The following is a 23,994-nucleotide window of genomic DNA, read 5'->3' as shown; positions in this document are numbered from 1 at the left end:
CACTATGGCTCCAATCCAGTCCATTTGAGAACTGAAAGCATTTCCACGTTAGCTCCCTCACCTATGAACATCCTTCCTTCCAACATCAGCCCCTCAGAGATCTTTCAAACTTAGGAAAGTGAATCTGAGAAAGGCTCATGCATGTAAAAGTGTTTTAAGCCCTAGCCAATGTTACTAAGTAAAAACCATTTGTATATACACATATGTATATACTTCAAGAACTTCCTCCAAACTCTCTGGAAACCATAAGGATGCTGAGAATTCCACCAGCTTCATGTTAGCAGTCTCAGATTGGCTTAGATCCTTGCATCACAGCTTTTTCAGTTTTTTCATGGAACAAATTAATCGTATTTCAAGCAAATATTTAATTGTCCCATTGTTGTGCAAGAATGGCTTTCAAGGCAGTTCCACACTGTATTTAATGGAATAATATAAACTGTGAAACTACAATTTAAAAACCCTCATTTGTTATTAATAAACCATGATTAAATGCTCAGAGAAGCAGGCCAGGCTTTTCCCATTGTTTGAGAATAGCAAGCTTGACATGGCCATTTGGTTGTGACAGTTCCTTAAGCTATCCCAAGTTCTTTTGGGTACCTATTTAACAGAACCCTTAAGAGGATAGCCATAACATTTAGAACATGTTTACACAGAAAGCAAGCAGATCTTAAATCTTTCCACAGAAGACAAGAAAACCCTGTGATGCAGAGATTGAAGTCATTATTTGCTGCCAGATTTGAACTAGGCACCCATGGTTCACATGCAAACAGTAACAACATATTTAACTAAACCTGCATTTAAGCTTTTTCTTGGTTACAGTATAACAGCAACCTATGGTTTGATGCTAAGCTAGAAGCGAGGGAATCAGTATGTTAGGACACAGCTTGTTCACATGGCACCAGTGATTTGGCTTTATAAATGAGTCAGCCTAGAAGGAGGCAGCTCACATGACACACTAGCAATTCTACTACTCAGAATCAATCTTACAAGGTTTATTTCCTCTACTAAAAGCTAGAAGGGCCAGGCTAAATGCAGTTCACATTCCTTTCTTTTGTGCTTATACTATGTCTCTACTTTAAAACCTATTCCCCACCTGCATTTCATTCAACTCTTTCATTCTCACACACATGCACGTTGTTTCCGTGTTTTATTTTGTTTAAAATCTGTTGCGTTAAATACTTTAATTACAAGTTTTGTGCGGCAGACATGAGTAATAAACCCTGCAGGCACTAGCAACCCCCTCACTCAACAATACAGATGCACACTATTGTACTAAGGATATGTCCCCATGAACCAGCAGTCTTGGGCTAGGATACATGCCACACATGACAATCTAGTCCCAACCCACATTACTGCACAATTAGACCATTGCAGACAAAAAGTTGATGAAACCACCCACCAAGGACCAGATGGTATGCAGGACAGCTGCAGAGGGCCATTACCTCCTTCCACTCCCCTGCAGCCTCCCAGCTTGAGCTGGTCTTGCTAGTCGGAAGGGGTACCAAGCCATACCCAAGATCACAACAGGAGAACTAGCTCTGACTTTTCCCCTCTTGGATTAGTTGCTACAACCTGCTTGCTCTTGAAGGGTCAGGATTTAGGAGGATCCCTGAAAACAATCCGTAAGACTGCCTCTCCACTAGTGATACAGGGTGTACAAAACAGCTGGGGAAGAAAGTAACCCCTGGAAGTGCCTCACCTCTGTTAAGTTAAAAAAAAAAAATGAGGTGGCTAGAGTAAAGATTTGCTCTCCCTTATCGGAGGTGAATGTAGATCAGGCACTGCAACAGAGTCACCTAGGAGGAACCCTGGCTAGCTTCCCTGGGCATGACAGCTAGAGCAGTAGAGACCTTTCCCTTGTCGAGTAGAGACCCAGCAGCGACCTTTCCCTTGTCTGGCAGCCTCCTTGGGTGGTGATTTAAAGCTGAAACTGTGTGCAAGACCAGCTTGGGAAGGAAACTCTAGCTAAGCAGCAGCTAGCTTCAGTTCCCGTGAAATCCTGGGAAGAGAGGCAAGGTGAGATCTCTTTGGAGTGAAAAAGGGGGCGGGGCAATGGTAGGCTATATCTCAACAGGCCATGACATTTGCTTGCCTGTGCCAGAAAGAAAGTCAACCATCTTTGGATGAAGGCAGAAAAGATGGGTGGCACACTACCCTCAGGGTTCCTTTCAAAGCACCTCCTGCCACTAAGGAGAAGACTGGAACGAAGGCTTGCTGATTTCTGAATGTCCTCTATTCTGCCTGCTGGTGCTGCATCCTTGCTCTACTGGATGGGGGGAGGGGAAAGTGCTGCTACCCTTTACAGGTCAAGCAGCAGCACACGAGGATCTTCCACCACAGCCTTGATCTTACGCAGGAAAGTCACTGCCTCTCTACCATCAATCAAGCGGTGATCGTATGTCAGGGCTACATACATCATTGGTCGCACCTCAACCTAAAAAAAGAGAAACACTCTAATTAACACTCAACATTTCTTTGTCAGTCACCTTAATTCTCTGTCTCAAGACCTAGGCAAGTTGCATTTTAAACCAACTCCACATGCCCAATTGCCTTGCATAGCAAAGGAAGCACCCCTCCCTGAAATATATCCCTGAACTACAGTCTACCTCAGTTAAAGAAGTTTGGATGTCGTTGCATACAAGCAGTGCACATACAAACCCCAGTTACAACTCAGAATCTTTTCCTAAATATTGATCTGTTTTTTCTGAAGAATTTCACAGGTTTCCAATTAGTGAGCTTTTCTAATTGGTAGCAGGGCTCCTGGTTAAGGCAAACCTGTTTTTTTCCTCTTCCACTCAACTAAAGAATCTTTTAGAATTTATTATATCCAGTTGGGAGATATATTTCTATGAGGACATATATGTTAATGGAAGGGGCTTGTCCACTTAGTTGTGTTTTGCAGAAGTCCTCCCAGCAGTATAGGAGCCAGTTATGAAAAAATGGCTCCTAAGAGGTAGGTAAGTGGAATCTCCATACTACAGGCTATATTTGGTTCCCAGCCAGCTACTTGGCTTGCAGATCCCACCACACCATGAATGAGGCCCCTCCCTAAAGCCCTTCCCCTGGGGAAAAGGAGAGTGGCTGAGCCATAGCAACACAGAGTGCCCCAGAATCAGTCAGCTGTGCTTCCTCTTTGGTCAAGAAGCAAAGGTGAAGCTGGCATGTGATGCTTTCCAGAGTGCCTTCTTGAGGCATTGGCCAAGTCTGTTTCACCTGTCACTTGCCATCCTCCAGCTTATATTTAAAACCCCCTTAAGCCAGGCTCTTTGGGACTTTCTATTCAGTACATACTTTGCCTCCAACAGCAACAGGCCTATCAAAGATGCCATGCATGCCCAAGATAGCAGACTGAGGGGGGTTGATGATGGGTGTTCCAAAAAGGGACCCAAATACACCACCATTACTGATGGTGAATGTACCGCCATCCATATCCTCAATGGCCAGTTCATTCTTGCGGGCCTGAAATGAAAAAAAAACCAGGAACTTTAAAAATTACTTAAGCTGGGTTACATGAAGGAGGGAGGTCAGGACAGAAAACTTCATGCTGGACCCCAGCTATCAACATTACTCATATGTGGACACTTCTGATAACACATTATCTTTGCTTTAGTAGGGAGAGCTACATGCCAATTCAAAATGGCTATCAAAATGCTGAAGGGGCGGTCCTTTCAGGTTCACAACTTAAGGATATAGAAACACTAGCTTCTAGGATGAAGAAAGAATAGTAAAAACACAACAACACAAGAGTGGGGACTTAGAAACTGCATATTCAGGTGGTTTAGCACTGTAGCAGAACATGCCTTTTCTAATGCAGGACATATAAACCAGTAATTCCAAGGAAAATAAGGGTTATCCTGTTTTGCACTACCTAATGTATCATTTATGGCTGTGCAGAAAAGGAGCAAAGACAGTGCTTGAGAGGAGATTATGATTCTCACTCCTACATGGGTAACTGTGTTCCAGGACACGTGTGTCCCGGAGAAGACAAAGCAGGACGAATCTGGATCTCTCCTGGCACATGTTCATTTTACCTTGAGAAGGCCTGTCTCATATCGTTGTGACATGCAATCTAAGCTGTTTTCATACCATCAACAAGATACTATGTTCATCATGATGTATTTTGTGTCATGCAACTGGCTGAAGCAGTGGCCAGTAGCTTAGAGAGTCATCTTTGAAAAAGCTGGGTCTATCTTTCATAAACTTGTCCATCAACCATGACTATCTATCTATCTATCTATCTATCTATCTATCTATCTATCTATCTATCTATTTATTTATTTTTGGATTTATATCCTGCCTTTTTCCTACAAAGGGCCCAAGGCAGCTTACATCTCCTCCATCATCTTATCCCCACAACAACCCTGTGAGGTAGGTTGGGCTGAGAGTCTGTGACTGGCCCAGAGTCACCCAGCTCAATGGAAGCTCCGAGCGTGGGGGCTTTGTACTTCAGAACACCAGATGGTAAGTCTGGGTATAACAGAGGAAGGCTGCTCGTGTGTGCCCTGCATGCCAGCTTTCTGAGGCATCTATCCAAATACTGCTTGAAGCAGAATGCCGACTGAGGAGGATTCTTAGAGGATCTGTCTTCACACTGTGAGGCATCTGAAAGTGTAGACTCAGTGCTTTAGCCCAGCCTTCCCCAACTTGGTGCCCTCCAAAGGTGCTGGGCTGCAACTGCCACAGTTTCCTATAGTGATCAGGAATGGCGGGAACTGTTGTCTAACACATCTGGGGGGCAGCAACTTGGGGAAGACGGCCTAGCTTTTTTGTAAACTGCTGAACCAATCCTTTATTTTGCTATCACAGTCATATCCTGTGTGTGCCCCCATCTTGTTTTCGTCCTTGGAATCACCTCATCACTGCTTACCTTTTCTCCCAGCTCATTGATCGCTCGTTCAATGTCAGCAAAGTTCATTGTTTCTACATTTCTGATGACAGGGACCACAAGACCCTACAGGTAAAAAAGATCTTTGAGTCCAACACAACTTCCTTATTATCAAAAGCACAATGATGAGAGCCAATTGAGTAATAAATTGTCACCTGGTGGTTTATCTAGTATGTACACAGTTGATCTTGTGCCTCCCACTGCCCTGCTAAATTTTCTGTCAAAATTCAACACGTTTGTCAGCCACTGTTTTCCCTTTAAGTGTCTAGGGAGCACGGTTTTGCTTTAAAACAGTATATACACTTACTGTGCATCTTGTTTCAAAGGAAAACTAGGTTTTCTGACCTGATTTAAAAGAACCAGAGATGGAGAAGCACAAACAATTGGCACTGTTAGTACACAATGCTAACCCACCCTGAAAATAAGGCACAGTGGGTTGATTGTCAGGCCTGCTGTGGGTTATCTGCACAGCAATCAGCTGACAGTGCATCGCTAGCTCCTTTCTATCCCCTCAAATTTCCTGTGAGTTTCCCAAAGGATGCCTCTTGTGTGAGGAATGTCTCCCCCTCCCCCAGACATGCAAGCTGTTTTGGGCTCACCACAGTATATTTCTCTTAACATTTTTTTTTCTTTTTTAGAGAGTAAAAGCCACCTAAGATACTGGCTAACCATTGTGACAGCTACAACTAGTCCTTTCCAAGTTCCCCAGTGACATATTGGAAGTGCTGCCTATGGCTTCCCAGCATTCTTTTTAAACTTTGCACACAAAACATTCTTTTTTAAAGCCCATTTTTTCAAGCATAGTTGCATAATTTTGCAAGCTGTCAAGATCAACCAAAGCGGGCAGAAATGGATTTGGAGCCTTGACTGGGGCAATGTCCAGGGGAACCCTGCTGCTCTGTGCCAGCTTCACATTCCTACAATCCTTCTACTGTGAAAGCTTGCAGTTTCACAACTGCGCTGACTTTTTAAAAAAAGGGTGGGGGTTTTGCACATACTTGCACATGTAGTTTAAAGAAAGGCAGGTTTTTAACATGTTGGGCAGCTATAGGTAGTCCCTCCAGGGTGCTGGTGGAATACTTTAAAGGGCCTGCTTGCAACTGTCCAAATGGGATTGCAAAACTGGATTTCATAATTTCCAGAGGGGAAAAAGTTTAAAAAGGAAAAATGCCAGTCAGCCCAAAATGGCTCACAGCAGCAGGGAGCTCCATTGTCAGCTACCATCTTTGCCACTCTAATTCTCCATATTTACACTGGACCACTCATCCAGATTCAGATGACACAACAAAACATTGTGGGTACAACAGTATCTAAAACAGCCCCTGGTGTTCTTGCAGAAGCTTGTTGACCATGCCACAAGCCACCCAGGGTAAATCAGTAAGATTTCTCCTGCATCAGTCTCAACTCAAGAGGAGCTTTGTTAACTGAAACTCGGCAGACCTGTGCCAATTCTGACCTGGAGTTTTGGACAGGAGGGAGAACCTTTTCCTGCTGTTACAGAAGACCAAGTGTCATTTCACACAGCTGGAGAGTCAATGCCAGTCAAACACCTCACCCCAATCAGCCTGACCTAGAGGCTGGGTCAAGCAATAGAAGTTCCCACAGTACATACCCTAGGAGTTGCTACTGCAACACTGATATCCACGTATTCCCTGTATACTATCTCTTTGGTTGTATCATCAATCACTAGATTGAAAAAGAAAAACAAACTGTTACATAAAACAAAATCAATGTCAAGACTCTGTTCAGGTGGGCCCATGACAGTAAAACAATCAAGTGAAATTGAAATAGCCTACTACCGTTTGACTAGTCCACATTTTATTTACATCTGTACCCTCAGTTACTGAGGATTATTACTGGAAAAGCTTTAGAACTGTCAAAGTACAGAGAAAACATAAGTTTTTTACCACTCACCAGCTTGCAAAGGGAAGTGTCTTGACCTTCCAGGAAAACAGCCTCCAAAACATGCTCACTGTGCTTTAGTTTTAGGGGGCAGAGAGAGATTCAGGAGTTTCTCCTGTTGCTTCTGGTTCTCCAAATTTCAATCTCAAAAGTGCAAGCAGACTCCCATTTCCCCCCAAATCCTCATCTACATAAAGAACTGAAGAAGATATTTTAAAGTTTAAAAATTTTAATTATGTTTTTATTCTAGTTGTGGGTTATTAATATTATTAGTATAATTATTGTTTGGGATATTTGATATTTATACTGTTGTATTTATTGTATTATTGTTGTAAGCCGTCCAGAGATGTGTAGTAATTGGACGGGTTAGAAATACTCCAAACAAACAAACAAACAAACAAACAGCAGGAGTCTGCCCTGTTGTTTCTTATCTTATCCAGACTTCCTGCTAAGTAAGAGGGAATTGTCCATCTTCCAAGCATTCTGGGAAAACTATACAGCTTTGGAGACCAGTTTCTTCTCACTTGTGAAGAAGTTTAAAGAAGGGAAAAAACAGCAGGAATAACTTTTTTTTATCTGTATCTCCTGTTTCAAATACTGCCTAGGTCCATAACTCGTTTAGCTTCAGCAAAGTTATAATTCACAACACTACAGTTTCTTGACTTCTCCATACGACAGCACAAATGAAAGAAATTTCTGCTATCTCCCAGGAACCCTAGCTAACAGATGCACGAGGGCTTGGGAAGCAAGCAACACAGATGAATAAAGGTTGGCTAGTGAGCCAGATAGAGGACCACTGGGGGAAATGGTAGTCAGAAAGTACATCTTCTCAAGCTGCAATTAAGCCTTTTAATAGAGGCCCACATCTCTGGGGGTCAACCGTCTCCCCAGTAACACCAATATGATGAATATGGTGATGCATGCCTTAATTAAATATTAGCAGATCTGGGTATAGGTACGCAAAGCCTCACCTCGCCTCTCTTTCATTACCTAAATATCCTTTTGCTGAAAAGGTTCGTTATAGCACAGTGGCATATCCTTGCACAATTGCAGTTAGTACAATCAGTGCTAGAGCCAAGACCTTCAGCTGTATATGACTTGAACATGAGGTCTGATCATCTCAATTTCCACACAGGCTTGCTTATGCACACCTCCGAGCAGCAAAATCTTCCTCTCAGAAAGACAGGCCTACTCTTCTCACCTGCATTCACAACTGGCTGTTCTTGCAGGGCAAAGGCTGCAGCTTTCACAAAGGCAGACATAAAACCAAGTTTCATATTGTGCTTCTTCAGGAAGTTGTCCCTGTGCCGAGCTCTCATTTCCTGGATGTTACTGCAAACACCATAAGAACACTTATTACCAGAGAGACATTAGCTATTCCAAACAAAAGGAAGGATCTTTTTTCAACATTGACATTGACACCAAATCTTCTGTACATTCTGATTTGTGAAATCAACCTGCATCTCAAAGGCAGCTTGCAATTTTAAAATACCCATGCCAGAGCTTCACAGGCTATGAGGCTAGATGAAACTACTATGCAGATTCAGAGTATAGACTGACTGACATATTTTCCACATTAAGATGTTCTATGAGATGTCAGAATTCCCAACGTTGCCTCCCAGCTTCTTAAAAAGAGACTATCTCTGGTAGCAAATTTAGGAAGATCAGTGTCTGAGACTTTGGAGAGCTGTGGCCAACCCAGGAAAGATAGCACTGGTTCAGGAGGACTACTGTTCTGACACAGTAGTAGAAAGCTTTAGAGCAAAGTTTACTGGGAAGTGACAAGGAACCCTGTGTTTCCAATTCAGCTCTATTTACCTATGCTGGAGAAATTCAGCTGTAATTTGATTAGATGAGGGTACAAAAGAAAAGTATGTGCCCATGTACTTTGGCCATGATTAAAAACACAAAAATGTAACATAAATTTGGGGCTATGGTCTTTGGAGGCTCCTAGTACACTGACTTTTAAAAACATCTTTAAAGTGAGAACAGAAAATGGAAGCTTCCATAATTCTTTTACTGGAACAAAAGCCAGCTGGATAAATTGAACTAAAAATGTTGTCTTAGCAATTCTAGCCAGATACTAAAGTTGATAGCCTCATCTTCCATCTTCCAGACAAGATGGCTTTACAGAGGCAGTTTTTAGCAAGCACAAGTGCTCCTTTGGGTTTAGACTGTTTGTTTTCCTTTGCCTAATCTTATTTAGAGCTAGAATTACCGTCCAAAGACATTACTGCCTCCCAAGGTATAAGGGCTGCTGGAATGAAGTGGTGGCTTGAGATGAGGAAGCCATCATGAGCAGGCTTCAGAGCAGACACTGACCCCCAGTGGGGAGGCAAAAGGCCTTGGCCTAGGCCCTTGCAAGTCGACTACATGGCATATGGGCAGGGAGCAATCAATCCAAAACAAATTATTGGATGCAACAAGAGCCCAAGGCCAGAGTAAAATGACACCTCCATTAGCCTCTAAAAGGAGAAACGTTCCAGCACTTCCTTTCCAATCATGACTATTTTGTCAACCTTATTATTTCAAGCACAAAATATTTACATGTTTTGTCTTAAGAAGCAGGGTAGGATTTCATGGGGCAATTTGATTTGGGTACCATTTCCCTTAATGCACTGAAACATAAGCTTCCCCCTCCCCATATCCATTAGTGCTCAAGCCACACAAGCACTTGGCTTGAAAACAGTTGGCTTCCCCCACTCTCGAGTAGATCAGAGGGGGATGGAGAAGAGCTCCAGAGCTGCCTTTTGGTTAAGATGCACTGCAGAGTTCTTGCTCCAAATGAGTCTCAGTTCTGTACATGAGCTTCCTCAAACACGGTCATCCACATAGGAAGACAGAAGTTAGATTTTACATCTCTGCTAGTTGGATATACCTCTTATCCAATAAGTGTCATCCAGCTTCTGTCAACACCATAAAAATGTGTCAAAGGACCTGGCCCAAATCACCAGCACTAGCGTATCTTTGAAGATGTAAGCAAGCACAATAAGAACTGGATTGTTGTGTGCTACCAGGCAAAGTTCCCACTAGCGAAACAGGGAATGATTCAGACTTGCTCGCATTAAATGAGGGCATCATTTTTACCTCATATCAATTTCGTTGAAGGTGGTTAACATGGCACATGTGTTTTGAGCCTCTTTCAGGCGCTGAGCAATTCGTTGGCGCATCCTATTCATTTTTACCTGAAATTGGATGAAAAGAGATAGTGGAAAAGGTGTCTTCTACCCAGAACAATTTAACGGCAGGTCAAAGAGACCTTGTGCTTCCCTTTCTAACAAGCTGGAACAAATTGCCAAAGTGATGTAGCAAAGCTGCCACTTTTTTGCCAATGAACCAAGAGATCAACTAGAAGCTTGAAAGACTACCCAGCAAAACCAAGTGACACCAGAGGCATCAGGGCTCAAACTGATACATGCCAGAAACTGTGCATAAGAGAAGTTTATGGGCTGAAACAGTGAGAAAGCCAGTAGGAAGACTGTAAAGCAAGTCAGTTCACAAACTGAAAAAACAGTACTACAAACAGCTTGGTAACATAGCCAAAGTGTTGACAGTAAGTAAGAAAGGCAGCATTCATTAACCAAGAATTCTGTATTCAGCCACTGGCCAGTGAATCATATAGCACAACTTGAGTACTCCATCTCATGAGTCCCTGAACTGATGTTTTACATTACTTCTTTCAGGTAAGAAAACCATTCTTCTTTTATATTTCAACCAACCAGTGATGGCTTGCAGACAGGGGGGATACAGGTCAAGTGCTCCAGTCAGTATAAGATAAACCATTCTCCTACAAGATGAGACCCTCAACCAACCTTATTCTTCACTGGCTTATTCAGATAGGGGTCATCTAATCCATCCCCCATTAGATTAGGAAATCTCCAATTACCCTTTCTTCCAATCTGGCACCTTTGCTGGCTGCAGGTTCAACAGCAGGAGCAGCTGGAGCCACTGTTGGCTTTACTGCAGAAACTGAAAGTAAATGGAAGAAGAAAGGGGTCAGGGAATTGAAAGAGCAAGGTTCATGTCCTTGTAAGCAATGGATCAGCCCCAAGGGCAATGCACAAACGCTGAATCAGCATTTGCCAATAGTTTCACAGTCATTAATTAAAAACACAAGAAAAGCCATGCTGGATCAGTCCAAAGACCCACCTAGTCCAGCATTCCATACATATGGTAGCAAACCAGCTGTCCACAGGATTCCTTAAGCAGGATGGGTGCAAGACCTCCTCCTGTCCAAGCTCCACAGCAACTGGTGTATGCAGGCAGGCCACCTCTGGTAAAGCAGGTAGCACAAAGCCAGTGAGGCTAGAAGCCACTGAAAGCCTCCCCTCCCATGAATCCGTCCAATCCCTTTTTAAAGCTATGCAGACTGAGGGTATCACTACTTCCCAAGGCAACGAATTCCATGGTTTAGCTATACGCTGTATGAAGAATGACTTTCTTTTATCCATCCTAAACCTTCCCCCAATCAGCTTCACAGGATGATCCTGGGTTCGAGGGTTATGGGAGAGGGAGAAAAATGTCTTCCTATCTACTTTCTCCACACCATGCATTATTTAAACGCCCCATCATCTCTCCCCGTACTTGCCTTTTTTCTAAGCTGAACACTCCCAGTTGTAACCACTCCTCACAGGGGAGCTGCCCCAGCCCCCCCGATCTTTTCTGTTGCACTTCAGAGTCAAACTAAATCTCTGCCTATATAGGCAAAAGGGAGATAGATACAATTTTGGTCTCACCTGGTTTAGCATCAACAGGAAGTCCTGACACAGGGGGCACTGGAGGCATTGCAGTGGGAATTGGTGCCGCAGTGGGAATTGGTGCTGCAGGAGCTGCAGGTTCTGGAGTGGGGGCTGCTGCTGGTTTGGCCTTGGCAGGGGCAGCTGAATAACCAGAAGACAAAAAAATTGCAAATATAACTTACCAGAAGCATTTTTCCACATATTATTTGAACAGGCTCTCTCAGTATCTTGAAGAAAAGCAATCATCATCAGCAACAGCATCACCACCACCACACTGCATTTACATGCCGCCTCTCTTCCTCTTGGGAATGGAGGCTTGCATAGTCCTCCACCCCATTTTATTCTAACAACTACCACCATGTGGGATGGGTTAGGCTGAGAGTGAGTAACTGGCCCAAAGTTGAGAACCCAACTTCATGGTTGAGAACCCAGATCTTCCAGGCCCCCAGTTCAACACTAACTATTACACCAGCCCTCAGTGTGGGGTTCAGGGTCTTTATCAGCATAATTTGAAGGGTCTACAATATCTCATTAGTAGTTAGCACCACAGAATTAACCCATAAAATGCTACAGCCTTGCAGAGGCAGTAAGTTCACAAGCAGAATAGTCTATGGAGTTACTTCTTTTTATCTCCAGGGCTACTTATGCCCATGACACTACCTAAACCCTGAGATTAGCATTGAAGTTCTACGTTCTCCAGCTTGCTGTTAACTTAGATTTGACTGGACGTTTCTACAGAGAGGGCCTTGGATCTAGGATCTGAATTCTATTCTGCCAGATTTGTGGGAACCCACACTTCTGCCCTGCACCAAAGCTCACCTCATGCACCAGGGCAGCATTTTCAGGGAACTATATGGCCTTTCATGGGAAGGAAGGACTAGAAATGCCTGCATCCACAAGCCTATTTACATTTGCTGAAACTCAGGGCCTTCTCAGCAGTGGATCCATAACTGTGAAATTCATTTTTCAAGGACTTTGCCAAGCCCTTTTCCTCATGGTTTTGTGTTGGGAAGCCCTTCCTATTTTTAAAGTCTTTTAATCAACTTGCATTTTTGGACCTCTGTTTCAATGAGTGCTTTTATTTTAGTGGTTAGTATGTATAGTCAAGGCTATGGTTTTCCCAGTTGCAGTGTATGGCTGTGAAAGCTGGACCATAAGGAAGGCTGAGCACCGAAGGATTGAGGCCTTTGAACTGTGGTGCTGGAGGAAACTTCTGCGAGTCCCATGGACTGCAAGGCGATCAAACCTGTCAGTGCTAGAGGAGATCAACCCAGACTGCTCTTTAGAAGGCCAGATACTGAAGATGAAACTCAAATACTTTGGCCACCTAATGAGAAGGAAGGACTCCCTGGAGAAGAGCCTAATGCTGGGAACAATTGAGGGCAAAAGAAGAATGGGACGGCAGAGGATGAGGTGGCTAGATGGAGTCACTGAAGCAGTCAGCGTGAGCTTAAGTGGACTCCAGGGGATGGTGGAGGACAGGAAGGCCTGGAGAAATGTTGTCCATGGGGTCATGATGGGTCGGGCACAACTTTGTGAATAATATAACATAATATTCAACTTTACTGTTTTGAACTGTACTTATACATGTTTACTGTTTTGTGAAGGCTTTTTACTTTGAAAAGTAGGATAGAAGGACACAAGCAAATAAACAGAACTCTAATTAGCAACTCCCATAAGATCCAGTCATAATGGCCAATGGTCAGGGATCACAGGAGCAGAAGCCCAAAACATCGGGAGGGCAGTGGATTGTTTACTCTAGCTTGTGCTTCACTCTAATGTGCTAAATATCAAGGCTGTAAGTAATACCATTTTTTTCTTGTCTCCATCTTCAACTAGGAGCACCACAGCCTTCATTTTTGGCTGTTTCTGAAAGTACTTGTAGTCACAAAACAGCAATCACCAATCAGAAAGTGAGCTGTAAGCTCCACTGACTACCTTAAAATCCAAACTTCCCAAACGTGGCTGTCACTTCCAAAATCACAAAAACAGCAACTGCTTATGAACAGCATGTTCCTACATTCCAGCCTCCTTCAAAGATCTGCTTCATTTTCTCTTCTTTTGAACAAGTCATACTACTTTCCAAAACTGCAAGAGTATTGTGAGGTTCTGCTGCCAGAATTATAGCAGCCAATCAAACATTAACAATTAAATCCAGTTACTGAATCTGTATGGCTATCCAGAAATTTTTTATTATTATAAAGCCCATTATTTCTTAACTTAAAATGACTGCCAACTACAACTGTGTAGGAAAAAAAATGACTAAGTTAGTTACATAACACTGACTTACCTTCAGTTTTCCTGAGTTTAAACAAAGGTGTACCTCCTTCCACTTTTCCCCCATCAGGGACCAGAAGTGCTTCAATTACTCCAGCTGCAGGAGCTGGAACCTGCACAGATGTCTGCAAATAGAAAATAAATTAGTTCCCTACTAATCAAAGGACAGAAATATGTAAGCAAATGGGACCAACTCCTGGAGAGGTATAATGTGTATATGTGATTGGCTATTTTGCAGACATCACATCTTTTACACTGGAAAAAACTGACTCTCTGAATTTTATCACATGAAAAAGTGGAAAGTAATTTAAAAGAAATGTCCACAGATCCAGAGTCCTGAAAGAAGCCAGTAGAATAATGACAGCCTCCATTACCTCCAATACACTGTGATTCACTCTCAGCTTGAGACTGATGAGAGGAATATGTCAGTTCACAGCAAGTACAGCTGAAAGTAAGAACATTTTTGTACTTAAAAGCTAAAGCACTGAACTTTCTGAGGTAATTTATAAAAGATTGTCTCTGTTCAGGGGACTATCCATTACTTTAAGTCTGCCCTACTCTGAAGTAACAGATGCAGGTCTTCACACTCTATATAATAATGATGGTAATAATAATCATAGAATCACAAGCTAGTAGAGTTGGAAGGGGCCAAGAAAACCACTAGGTCCAACCCCCTGCTGTTGCAAGACACCAGTTTACAGCATCCTACTCAGATGGTGTTGGTGATGACAATGTTAGATGAACAGGAAATTTACCTTGTCTGTTTCAATCTCACAAACGACTTCATCTTCTGCTACTGTATCGCCCACAGCTTAAAAAAAAAAGAATGAAAGTAAGAAACCGTGCTTCATCATTTCCTTTGATCCTACAGTAATGGCTCCCAGCAAGCCCTAATTTTTACATGTATCTTCACTTGATAGACTTGCAAGGTCATAATAAATGAGCTGCACAGGCATAGCTCAGGTGAATGGCCAAACTAGAACAAGTTTGATCATCTTTACCTACAGAATAATGGTACCCACAGCTCCTACATCCTATTCAGCCTGTTCCCAAGGAGATACATGTATGTATGTATGGGATGCACACATGCAAGCATACAAAATAGTGACTGATCAGAGGAAAAGCTTCGTACCTTTCTCCCACCTGACATCTCCCTCTGTGACTGATTCTGCAAATGCTGGGGTGTTCACTGTAACAAGTTCCTCTCCTGTAGAAGACATGTATATGTATGCAAATACATATGCAGTTAAACATTTCACATTTTGCTATTTCAGATGCTAGGATGTATGTGGGAAGGTGCCATTTCTAGTAAGGGATGACAAGGGGATAATCATACCATAAAACCATGTACTCCTTTGAACCACTCTGCACACTCTTTCTTCCAGCCTTTTTATACAGGAAACAGGAACTTCCATCCTGCAGGCATAATCTGGCCCACAGAGTTTCTGAATTCTCCAACAGGGTTTGCACACAGCATAACCAGTTACCAGTGGACATATTAGGAGGAGGGCATTCCCAATAAACCCACTGGGGACCTAAAGCTGTGCCTGCCCTATGTTCTCTCCTCAATGGGAGAAGGTGCAGGATGGGCCAAGTAGCTTCACTTTGTGCAGGTTCTCTCTGATAGAAGACCCACACACAGTAAAGTTGGTTTCAGGAAGATATGCTGACAGAATCAGACTGCACAGACCTGCTGGAGACCAAATTATGTCAATCAGTCTGCAGAGGGCTGGGTGGGGGACCATCTGTTCCCCAACACAATTTGGGTTGCATTCCCCTACTCATATACAGAACACCCCCCCCCCACAAGAACATCTAGGTGATACCACCTGTCTCTCCAAACCTGAAACTCAAATCAACCTCTTATTTGGATATTTTCTCCTTCTCTCATATTCTAGAACTTGAGAGGACACTTAGTGACGTTGGTGAGTGACAGATTCAGGACAGTTGGAATACTACACTTTTACACAATGCATAATGATTAAGCAGAGCTTGCTTTGTTATTCATACCTAGAACTGTAGCTAATTTTCACTACATTTAGTTTAGATAAGCCAACTTAAGTAATTATGGTTCTAAATTGGTTTGTTTGAAATTAAACATAGGTAATGTAAACCACATTTATTTACATAGGTAATGTAACCATTTATTAGTTCAATGGCCCAAGAGAAGTGGAAGGGAAACTTTCTGTTCCTCTTCTTCCTGATGGAGTCATATGCAATTGTAAGATTCATTCTTGCTCAATTCATGTCACAAATGGTGGTTCGATGTGCAAAGATTGCTGTGATCATCCACACTATCAAAATATACATTATAAGCTGCTCAGGTTTATAGTCTTTTGCACAGCGCCATCTGGTTTATAGTCTTTTGCACAACACCATTTACAATGATGTCCTCTGATAAATTATAATACTTGAACTAAGATCCAGGAAAAGTTCAGAAAGTGATATAACATGCCAGAGTCCATCCTGTAGAAAAGCATAACAATTAGCAATATATGACACACAGATCTTATTTCCTGTAACTCTGTACTCCTGCACAATAATTTAGACATGGCTATGTTTACTTCAGCAGGAAGAGTATGTGGAATTAAAACAGACACCCCACACTCCATTGGTTAAAGGTATCTCATTTACTTACGGCGGACCGTAGTGGTTCTGAAACAACGGACGGTGAAAACACGGGAGCCATTTACTCTAGAAAGCAAGAAAGAAGAAAAGGATCCATTGGAAAACAGTAGGAAGCTTGCAAGTACTATGATTTCACGTTTGTTTGTCTTGGTTTAATCAGCAGCCCTGTCAATATTTTTACTGCAGCATAACATCTGAAGCGAAGGAGGTTCTATTCCTGAGATGATCCTGAGTTGGTACTGCACTAGTTTTTTAGGTATTTAAAATATAAATATGTTAATAGAAGAAATGTAAATGCCCAACTGATACTTGCCAAAGTTGCATTAGTGATGATTCTCACACTGAATACTACCATCTGAATGGGTTGGCAGTACATTATAAAAAGCTACACTCAGCCATCTCAGATGTACTTCCCTCAAACACCCCTATGAGAAGGCACAAGCTCAGCTTTCCTCAACCTGATGCACTCCAGATGTTTTGGACAACTGCCAGAATTCCTCTTAGCCATGCTGGCTGGGACTGATGAAAGAATCCAAAATATTTGGAAGGTACCAGGTGGGGAAGGCTGAACTAGGCACCACACGCACAACAGATACAGTGTTGTTGTTTCACTCCCTCAATGAGTTATGCATACAATACCTGTTTAATCCTACCACAGACCCCTGCAATGAAAACACTTTTGGGTTTTCATAAAAGGGCAGCAGCACACATAACAGTCAACAGCCTCACAAGTGAATGCTTAGAGGGGCCACATTTCACTTTCAGAGTATATGCAGAAGATCCCAGGTTTATCCACCAAAACTCCAGTTAAAAGGTATGCCCGTCAAAGTAGAGAATATCTACTGTTGGTAGAGCCAAACCAACGGCAGGACGATTTCATATGTCCTCTTCCATCATTCATTCAGAATTTTGATTCAATTTTTTGCACCAACGTTACCAATTTTTACAATAATAAACAGCAAAAAGATGAATAGGATGGTAAAAGGATCCAGTTCCCTCCCTTGTCACAACTTCTAATCCCAATAAGCCAGAACATTTTTGATACAACGCTTAAGTTTTAAAATTACAGGGTCTTTGTTTTGAAATGATTTGTTCTGAATTCCCACTAGAGAGGGAGGAAAAGAGGAAAGGTGGACTATGAGTTTTAGTATTTCTGCAGTCATACAACACAACCCTAGAATTTGGTGTTGCAGAATTAACCATCCCCAAGAACTTCAGATTTCATTGGAAAAGCCACATATTTCTAGCTGTAAAGGCTATGAAGTTTGAAAATGTGAGGTCTCAGAAGTCAAATAGGCACCAAGCAGATCTCTCAAAATCAGGATTTAAGTATCCTCCATAGATTGTTGCCTCTCCTATAACTAGCAAAATAAGTAATGCAAAATAAGCAAATAACAATACACATGTTTCTTAACTCAGATAATTTATACAGTTCAAGAATACTGCTACTCTTGGCTCAGAATATGGGTTACTCTGCTGCAGGAATTTTGGGTTCAAAGTATAGCTACACTTTTCTGAAACTATAATGTAGGGGTGGGTAATTTGTGGCACTCCAGGTGTTTTGGCTTACAACTCCCATCATCTCTCTTTATATGTCACTCCATACTTCGGTATGGAAATTTCAGAACAGTGGCCAATAAAGATAAAACAAATAAAAGAAAGAATAAAGCAGTGTACTATAAACAAGATCACCTATGGCTGGATCAGGAAGGCTACCCAAAATAGAAGTGTTTTCAGAAGGTGTTAGAATCAATACAGCGCTTTGCGCCTGCCTGATCTTCAGAGGCAGGCAAATTCACTGAAAAAGCATCACCATGCTTAAGACTCCTCTCCAGGAACACTCTAACTGGACCACTGGTCCATGTGGAACATAAGACCTCAGTGGGCAGGCAGGTTGTTAAGAGAGGGCACTCTGTCAGGTATCCATATGTTGGCTAGGGTTGCTAGGTATTCACCTAGATATTGCAGCTAAAAACCAGAGATATAGAGCTATTGATATGTTGTGGTAATTTAGATGTGCTGACTCTGTAAGTTGTATACTTACAAATGCTTCCTGCTGTTGGCATAAGCCAGTCCCTGGCATCGTGACACACCTATAAAGTAGAAAACACTTCAACTAGAAATCTGGTCAATTTAGTTCACTTGGGGTGCAATTCCATGCATTTTCAGGCAGAAAAATGTCCTACAATTCGCTGCATGTTCCAGTCAGCCACACCAGAAGTTGCAGACATTTATTCTGTTGAAACAGGCACAGGACTTGCATCCTTACTACAGTAACTTGCATTACTTTGACCAAATCAAGAATGTCTAAGCACTATAAAAGGTAGGAAGGGCAGTTGCAGATCAGCATTTGATAAAGGTCATTTGCGTAAACCTCTAATCCATTATCCTAATCTTCCACAATTTAATACTTTTTCGTTCAGGAGAAAACAACCCCGGATGTCAGACAGTATTAACCAAAGAGACAGACAAAAGTTAATATCTACGATGAAATGAAGAAAGCACTGACATGATTGACTCTTTAATCAAATATTTAGAGAACTTTCTTTACCACCACATTTTCCCCAGAATCACTATTCAGCTAAATTTGCGGGGGGGGGGGGACTGCCAGTTAGCTTTTAACATTCTATAATTTTCCTGGCCTAGAAAGAAAATTTCATTCTATTGGAAATACTTTATGGAAAATACACCTATTATTGAACCCCCTGGTGAAAACCAAGAAGGCTTCAGATTTCAACTACAGAGACCAAGAAAACTTTAGAGATTTTTAAAAACAGAATTGGAAAGGGAAGGATTAGTGGTACAATTACAGTGGTAGCAACAGCATAAAATGCTACAAAGCACTGATTCCAACTAATTTCCCACTCAGGTGGTAGTCATTCTGTGGGTATTTACATACAGAAAAGTTATGCCAGAATGGATAACCTCAAATATGTTTTCCAGAACAGTTCCCATGAACAAGACATAGACACCTTCTGGATCCATCTCAGGAATTGTCAATGGAAAGTAATATAGGCTAATGTATTGGAATACAAGTTTTCAGCATGTATGTGCTATTGGGATTAATTCAGAAAGTCATTGTTCAAGTGGAAGCATTACATCAGAACTACCTCAAAGAGCTCCTATATACAACTTACTGTTTTGAGTCCAGATATATTCATTTTGGCCAAAGAGCATAATTCATACAGAAACTCTCCTGTGTAAACCATGCTATAGTGAACGAATGCAAAATGCATGAGAGTAGCATTGCTTTTTTATAATCTTTCACATATCTAATTGGGTACTAATCCTAATAACTTGGAAGGAAATGTTAATCATTCTGTTCTTGGAAGTAAAAGTTACCAAGGAAGGAAAAACTAGTTAACGTTTGCTTAGGTCATGATCACTTTCTAGCCTAGCAACAGATCTTGTTAGGAGAAGCAGTAGTAGTAAAGCACATACTTAGCATGCAAAAGGTGCTCAGTTCAATCCTGGCTTCTCCAGGTAGGAGTGGAAACTGTCTCAGAGCCTGAAGAGCTACTGACAGTCAGTGGCAACAGCACTAGACGAGACAGACAAGTGGTCTGGCACAGCATAAGGCACTCTCCTATATGTTCATTTGTTAGATGACTGAGTTGGTTATTTAAGATGCACAACTGTCAGACTTCTCCACAGAATCATGCAGTTTGTTTCACACATAATGTAACCACTTTTTAAATAGTTGACTTAAATGGAGAAAATGAAAATGGATGTTAGTTTTACTGCAGTTTATAACCACATTCTGCTCAGGCTCTTCTTTTTACACAGATTATGAAAACCACAAGTTATTATCCCAATATAAGACTCACCAGGGAGCGAATGTTTCCCTTGTGGACAGTTCCCCTGCCAAAGAGAGAAATGATACAATCACCACTGCAAAGAATGCTCAAGAGTAATACAAAGCAGACTCAACTTTAAAGTACATTCTAAACTAGACAATGAATACATCAGACTCTGTAGTCCATATAATGGCTCCCCTTAAGAGCAATAGCGTGCAACTATTTTAGTCTGTCAAAAAAAATGCCCCAAGTTAACATCTCACCCTTTCACACAATCATTTTTTAAAATAGGAAAAAGTAAAGCTAGAGCAATTCACCAGGACAGCATATAAGCAGCAAGTCATGGCAGGTTTCATGTTGTCCAAACCCAGCCCAGTTTCCCAACAGTAGTTTAAAAAAAAAAAAAGCCACTCTGATATCTCATAGGCTGTTTGTTTTACCTACAGTGAGTTGTCCTACACAACCAATCTCATCATGGGTAAAGTCTAGCAGCCAGCAAAGCAATAAACCCTTGTCACTCTTCCTGAACTTTCCCTGACCAACACTAGTGCCAGCTGCCCCACAAGAGCTGAACCAGTGCTCAGGGGTGGCTGGTACTGGATTGGTGCCCTCCCTATCATGATCAAATGACATTTTGTCTCCTTTTGACCTTTTATCCCCCTCTGGAGATCACAAAAGCTGATAAAATGTTTTTGTTTGCTTTGTTGCTGAGGTTGGATTCTTGGAGGTGCACAACTCTAACCATCTCAAATGCCCAGTTTCAACTTTTCAATGCCCTGTATGGTGTTTCCTGCCAAAGTACAGTAATTCAAAGAGACTGACAAAGCAGGGCTACAAATATATACATTTGTAACCTTGCTTCTCATTTGTCAGCTGCCAAGTGAGCAGTGAAGCCACAAGGTGATCTTTGCAAACAAAAAGAGATAATAAATTGCTCAGGGAACTTCAATTATTGGGTGGAATAGATATTCATCATCATATTTGTTGCTTTGTGGCAAGGACTTCTAATTTGTTTGTTTGGACCTGGCTGTTCTTGGTCTTCTCTACCTCTTCCACTCCTTCCTGAGACTCCAGGTGCTCAGAATACTGCAAGCCACTCCATTTATGAGAGCACGGTGTCTTGCCAGTTGTCAAAATGCATGTTTCCTTTTAAAATTGGGGTTTCAAAGGGCCGTTTTTGAGAGGTACACATGCAGATGTCATGGTAGTGAGGAGACAAGATGGGTCCTGCCATGAAGTCCTCTGGGATACCCATGGGAAAACCAAGGGGGAAAGAGTGGGAACAACCCACAAATCACATTGTATAGCTTAGTCACAGAGTGGGTTGTTGTATGTTATGGAAGTGTGACCAAATATCAAATAAAATAAAATAAAATATTAAATTTCTCCATCTGTTTGCTCACATAATAGATGCCTTATTCAGAAGTCCTACTAAGTTCACTGGGACTTGATCCCATGTGTGTATGGTTACAGCCCTAGTAAAAAAAGGAATGGGTTATTGAAACCTTATGTATGTCATTGTTATTTGATATAATAGGCAAAAATTTAGATCTGACAGTTACATATTGTACCAATTGGATCTTGGCTTCAAACTGATTGCAGGTATAAATTTGTTTTTTAATCTTTCAAATTGAGATACAAAGTTTTCCTTTTGAGTTATCAAGAAGCTGAAAGTTTAACTCTACAATATTTAAAATGAAGGGGGGGGAGCATTTAATGCATATATCATCCCAAATCATTTAATTCAAGTAAGAAAGCAGGTTGTCACAATTAAGCACCAGCTTTGAACATTTATCTCTAGAAAGCAAAATGATAGTACAAGTCTTATGCAGTGAAGGGGGTAGAGTTCAGCTCCTTGTTAACACTTGTATTCTGCAGGTAGCTTTAAACAAAAGCTAAGCCCCAGTCATGTAAAATGTTAATAATCATAGCCGAGAAAAATTACATTAACTATATACAATAGGACATTCCTAATCTGGCAAGAATTCTTATTATGATCAGCTCCACTAGTCTCTTGTTGTTTAAAAACTAGAACGGGTTAAATATTTTAACAATCCCTGGATTATTTTATCCAGGTCACAACTCTACTTCTTACACAAGTAGATCATTAGAGCTTCAATTTCTCATCTTACCTAACCAATGAAATCCACAACTTTGAATTCATCTTGTGTTCTTGTCTTTCATTTTAATGGCAACAATCTCAAATTGTCCATGCCTTGGTTCTCTTCTTTGATATACAAAACAGTATGCTTGGCCTTGTAAATGCTTCATTTGTTGCTATTCAACATAATGCAACCAAAATGCATTGTCTGGAATTCACCTCCCCATTTTTATTTGCTGAAGTAGTGACTTTTAGTCAAGGTGCTTGAACAAAGTCAAATCCTTTCCGCTACAGACCAGCAGATATTTTCCTTTTTCTTATCATTTCTCAAAATCTAACTATTATAGCAACTTCTCCATTCTGAACACAGTAGTAATTGAGACAAAAAAAATACTAGTACCCAGACATTAATCATACTTAATAAAGATGGCCAAAGTGCATCATTTCCTAAGCTGAAAGGAACTTTAACAAGCCAAAAGAAATTTATCCTGAAGACACAAGTACAAACCTGGCTTGACACAGTAAGGATCTGCATTTATACTGATAATCATTAACGAAGATCCTGTCATTCATACTTTATCAGCAGTGTTTACTGCTATATTAAGGCAAGTTACACCTGCTTTACGTTTTGGAAGAGGAAGGGCTTCGTTTGCAAATACCCAAATGGTGCAAGGACAATTAGGGTCAGGTCGGCATAACAACTCTACTAAAACCGGGTGCTATGGAAAACAACTTCTGTATGTAGCGACACAAAGATGTCACTGAAGTGCTCCCACCTTCAGACCCACCTTCACGCCAGGCAGATTCCGCGCCCGAAACAATCCCAGTATGTTCAAGAGCACCCTGAAACAGAAACTCCACCGCCGGCCGGCTCGCCTCACCCTGAGAGAAGGGTGCGCTGGCCGCAGCCGGCAGCTACCGAGGTACCCCGGTTACAAAAAGGAATAGCCGCCGCCGCCGCCGCCCGTGCTCAACAACCTGCTCAGGGTCTTCAGCCAGGCACGGGCTGGAGAGAGGAAAAAAAGGCAGCTACCGGAGGCGACCGGCCCCTCCCCGCTGCGCGCTCTGCGGTTCTTGCCCCTCCGTCCCCGTCCCCCCGTTGCCCTTGGCGCTCGCCCGCCGCCGCCCGCTATGCTCTGGTGGCCGCCCCACTCCCCGCCTTCCATTCTTTCCTGGGAGATACCTGCCGGACGGCGCAGAACGAGCGGCCGAGCACCCGGTTGAGGCAACGGGCCCGGGCCAGAGAGAGGAACAGCATCGCGGCAGCAGCACGATGAGCCCCAGGGCGCACACCGGAACCAGGCCCGGCAGAGGCCGGATACGGCCTGGAAGCGACCAACGGTAGCTAGCGCTAGGGGCAGAGCAAAGCGGGCCGTACCAATTACTGCTGACCGAGGCACAAAGGAAGAAACAGCCGTGGATGGGGTGGTGTCGATGAGGCAAGCCATCCCGAGGACGGGATAGGGAGGAGCAGAGGCAGCCGGCATAGACTTATAAGAAGTAGATTTATGCACAGTCTTCATCTTCCGAGTTGAGGCAAACTCCGTTATTGGTCTCCATTTGAGCAAAATTGAGAGCTCACGGCCCGTACGATTCGTAGGGAGAGAAAGCCTGCAGAGCAGGGGAGCCTGGTGACTCCCGTGTTAGTGGGTCTTCTTATCCATT

General features: G+C 42.3%; 1 protein-coding gene across 1 annotated transcript; it reads right to left on the bottom strand.

The window, feature by feature from the left end:
- Window positions 1-1,130: 1,130 nt before the first annotated feature.
- DLST (dihydrolipoamide S-succinyltransferase) lies at window positions 1,131-23,662 on the bottom strand. The gene is made up of 15 exons (XM_044436168.1): window positions 23,513-23,662; window positions 20,259-20,292; window positions 18,476-18,524; window positions 16,442-16,497; window positions 14,936-15,010; window positions 14,559-14,614; window positions 13,817-13,928; window positions 11,524-11,667; window positions 10,674-10,756; window positions 9,875-9,972; window positions 7,989-8,119; window positions 6,498-6,571; window positions 4,868-4,951; window positions 3,292-3,459; window positions 1,131-2,434 (listed from the first exon to the last, which is right to left on the bottom strand). The coding sequence occupies exons 1-15, from the start codon at window positions 23,585-23,587 to the stop codon at window positions 2,300-2,302; spliced, it is 1,374 nt and encodes a 457-aa protein (XP_044292103.1). The 5' UTR covers window positions 23,588-23,662; the 3' UTR covers window positions 1,131-2,299.
- Window positions 23,663-23,994: the final 332 nt, after the last annotated feature.

The sequence above is a fragment of the Varanus komodoensis genome, unplaced genomic scaffold, assembly GCF_004798865.1.
Source record: "Varanus komodoensis strain SLA01 unplaced genomic scaffold, ASM479886v1 scaffold3, whole genome shotgun sequence".
NCBI lineage: Eukaryota > Metazoa > Chordata > Lepidosauria > Squamata > Varanidae > Varanus > Varanus komodoensis.
Note: the sequence above shows the minus strand (reverse complement) of the source record. Positions and strands in the feature narration are given on the sequence as shown.

Coding starts and splice junctions, on each gene's coding strand:
- DLST (XM_044436168.1), bottom strand. CDS start 23,587: ATGCTGTTCCTCTCTCTGGCCCGGGCCCGTTGCCTCAACCGGGTGCTC. Junction 16,498..18,475: donor GCCAACAGCAGGAAGCATTT/GTAAGTATACAA, acceptor CTTGCTTTCTAG/AGTAAATGGCTCCCGTGTTT. Junction 8,120..9,874: donor TTCAACGAAATTGATATGAG/GTAAAAATGATG, acceptor TGGTGTTTGCAG/TAACATCCAGGAAATGAGAG.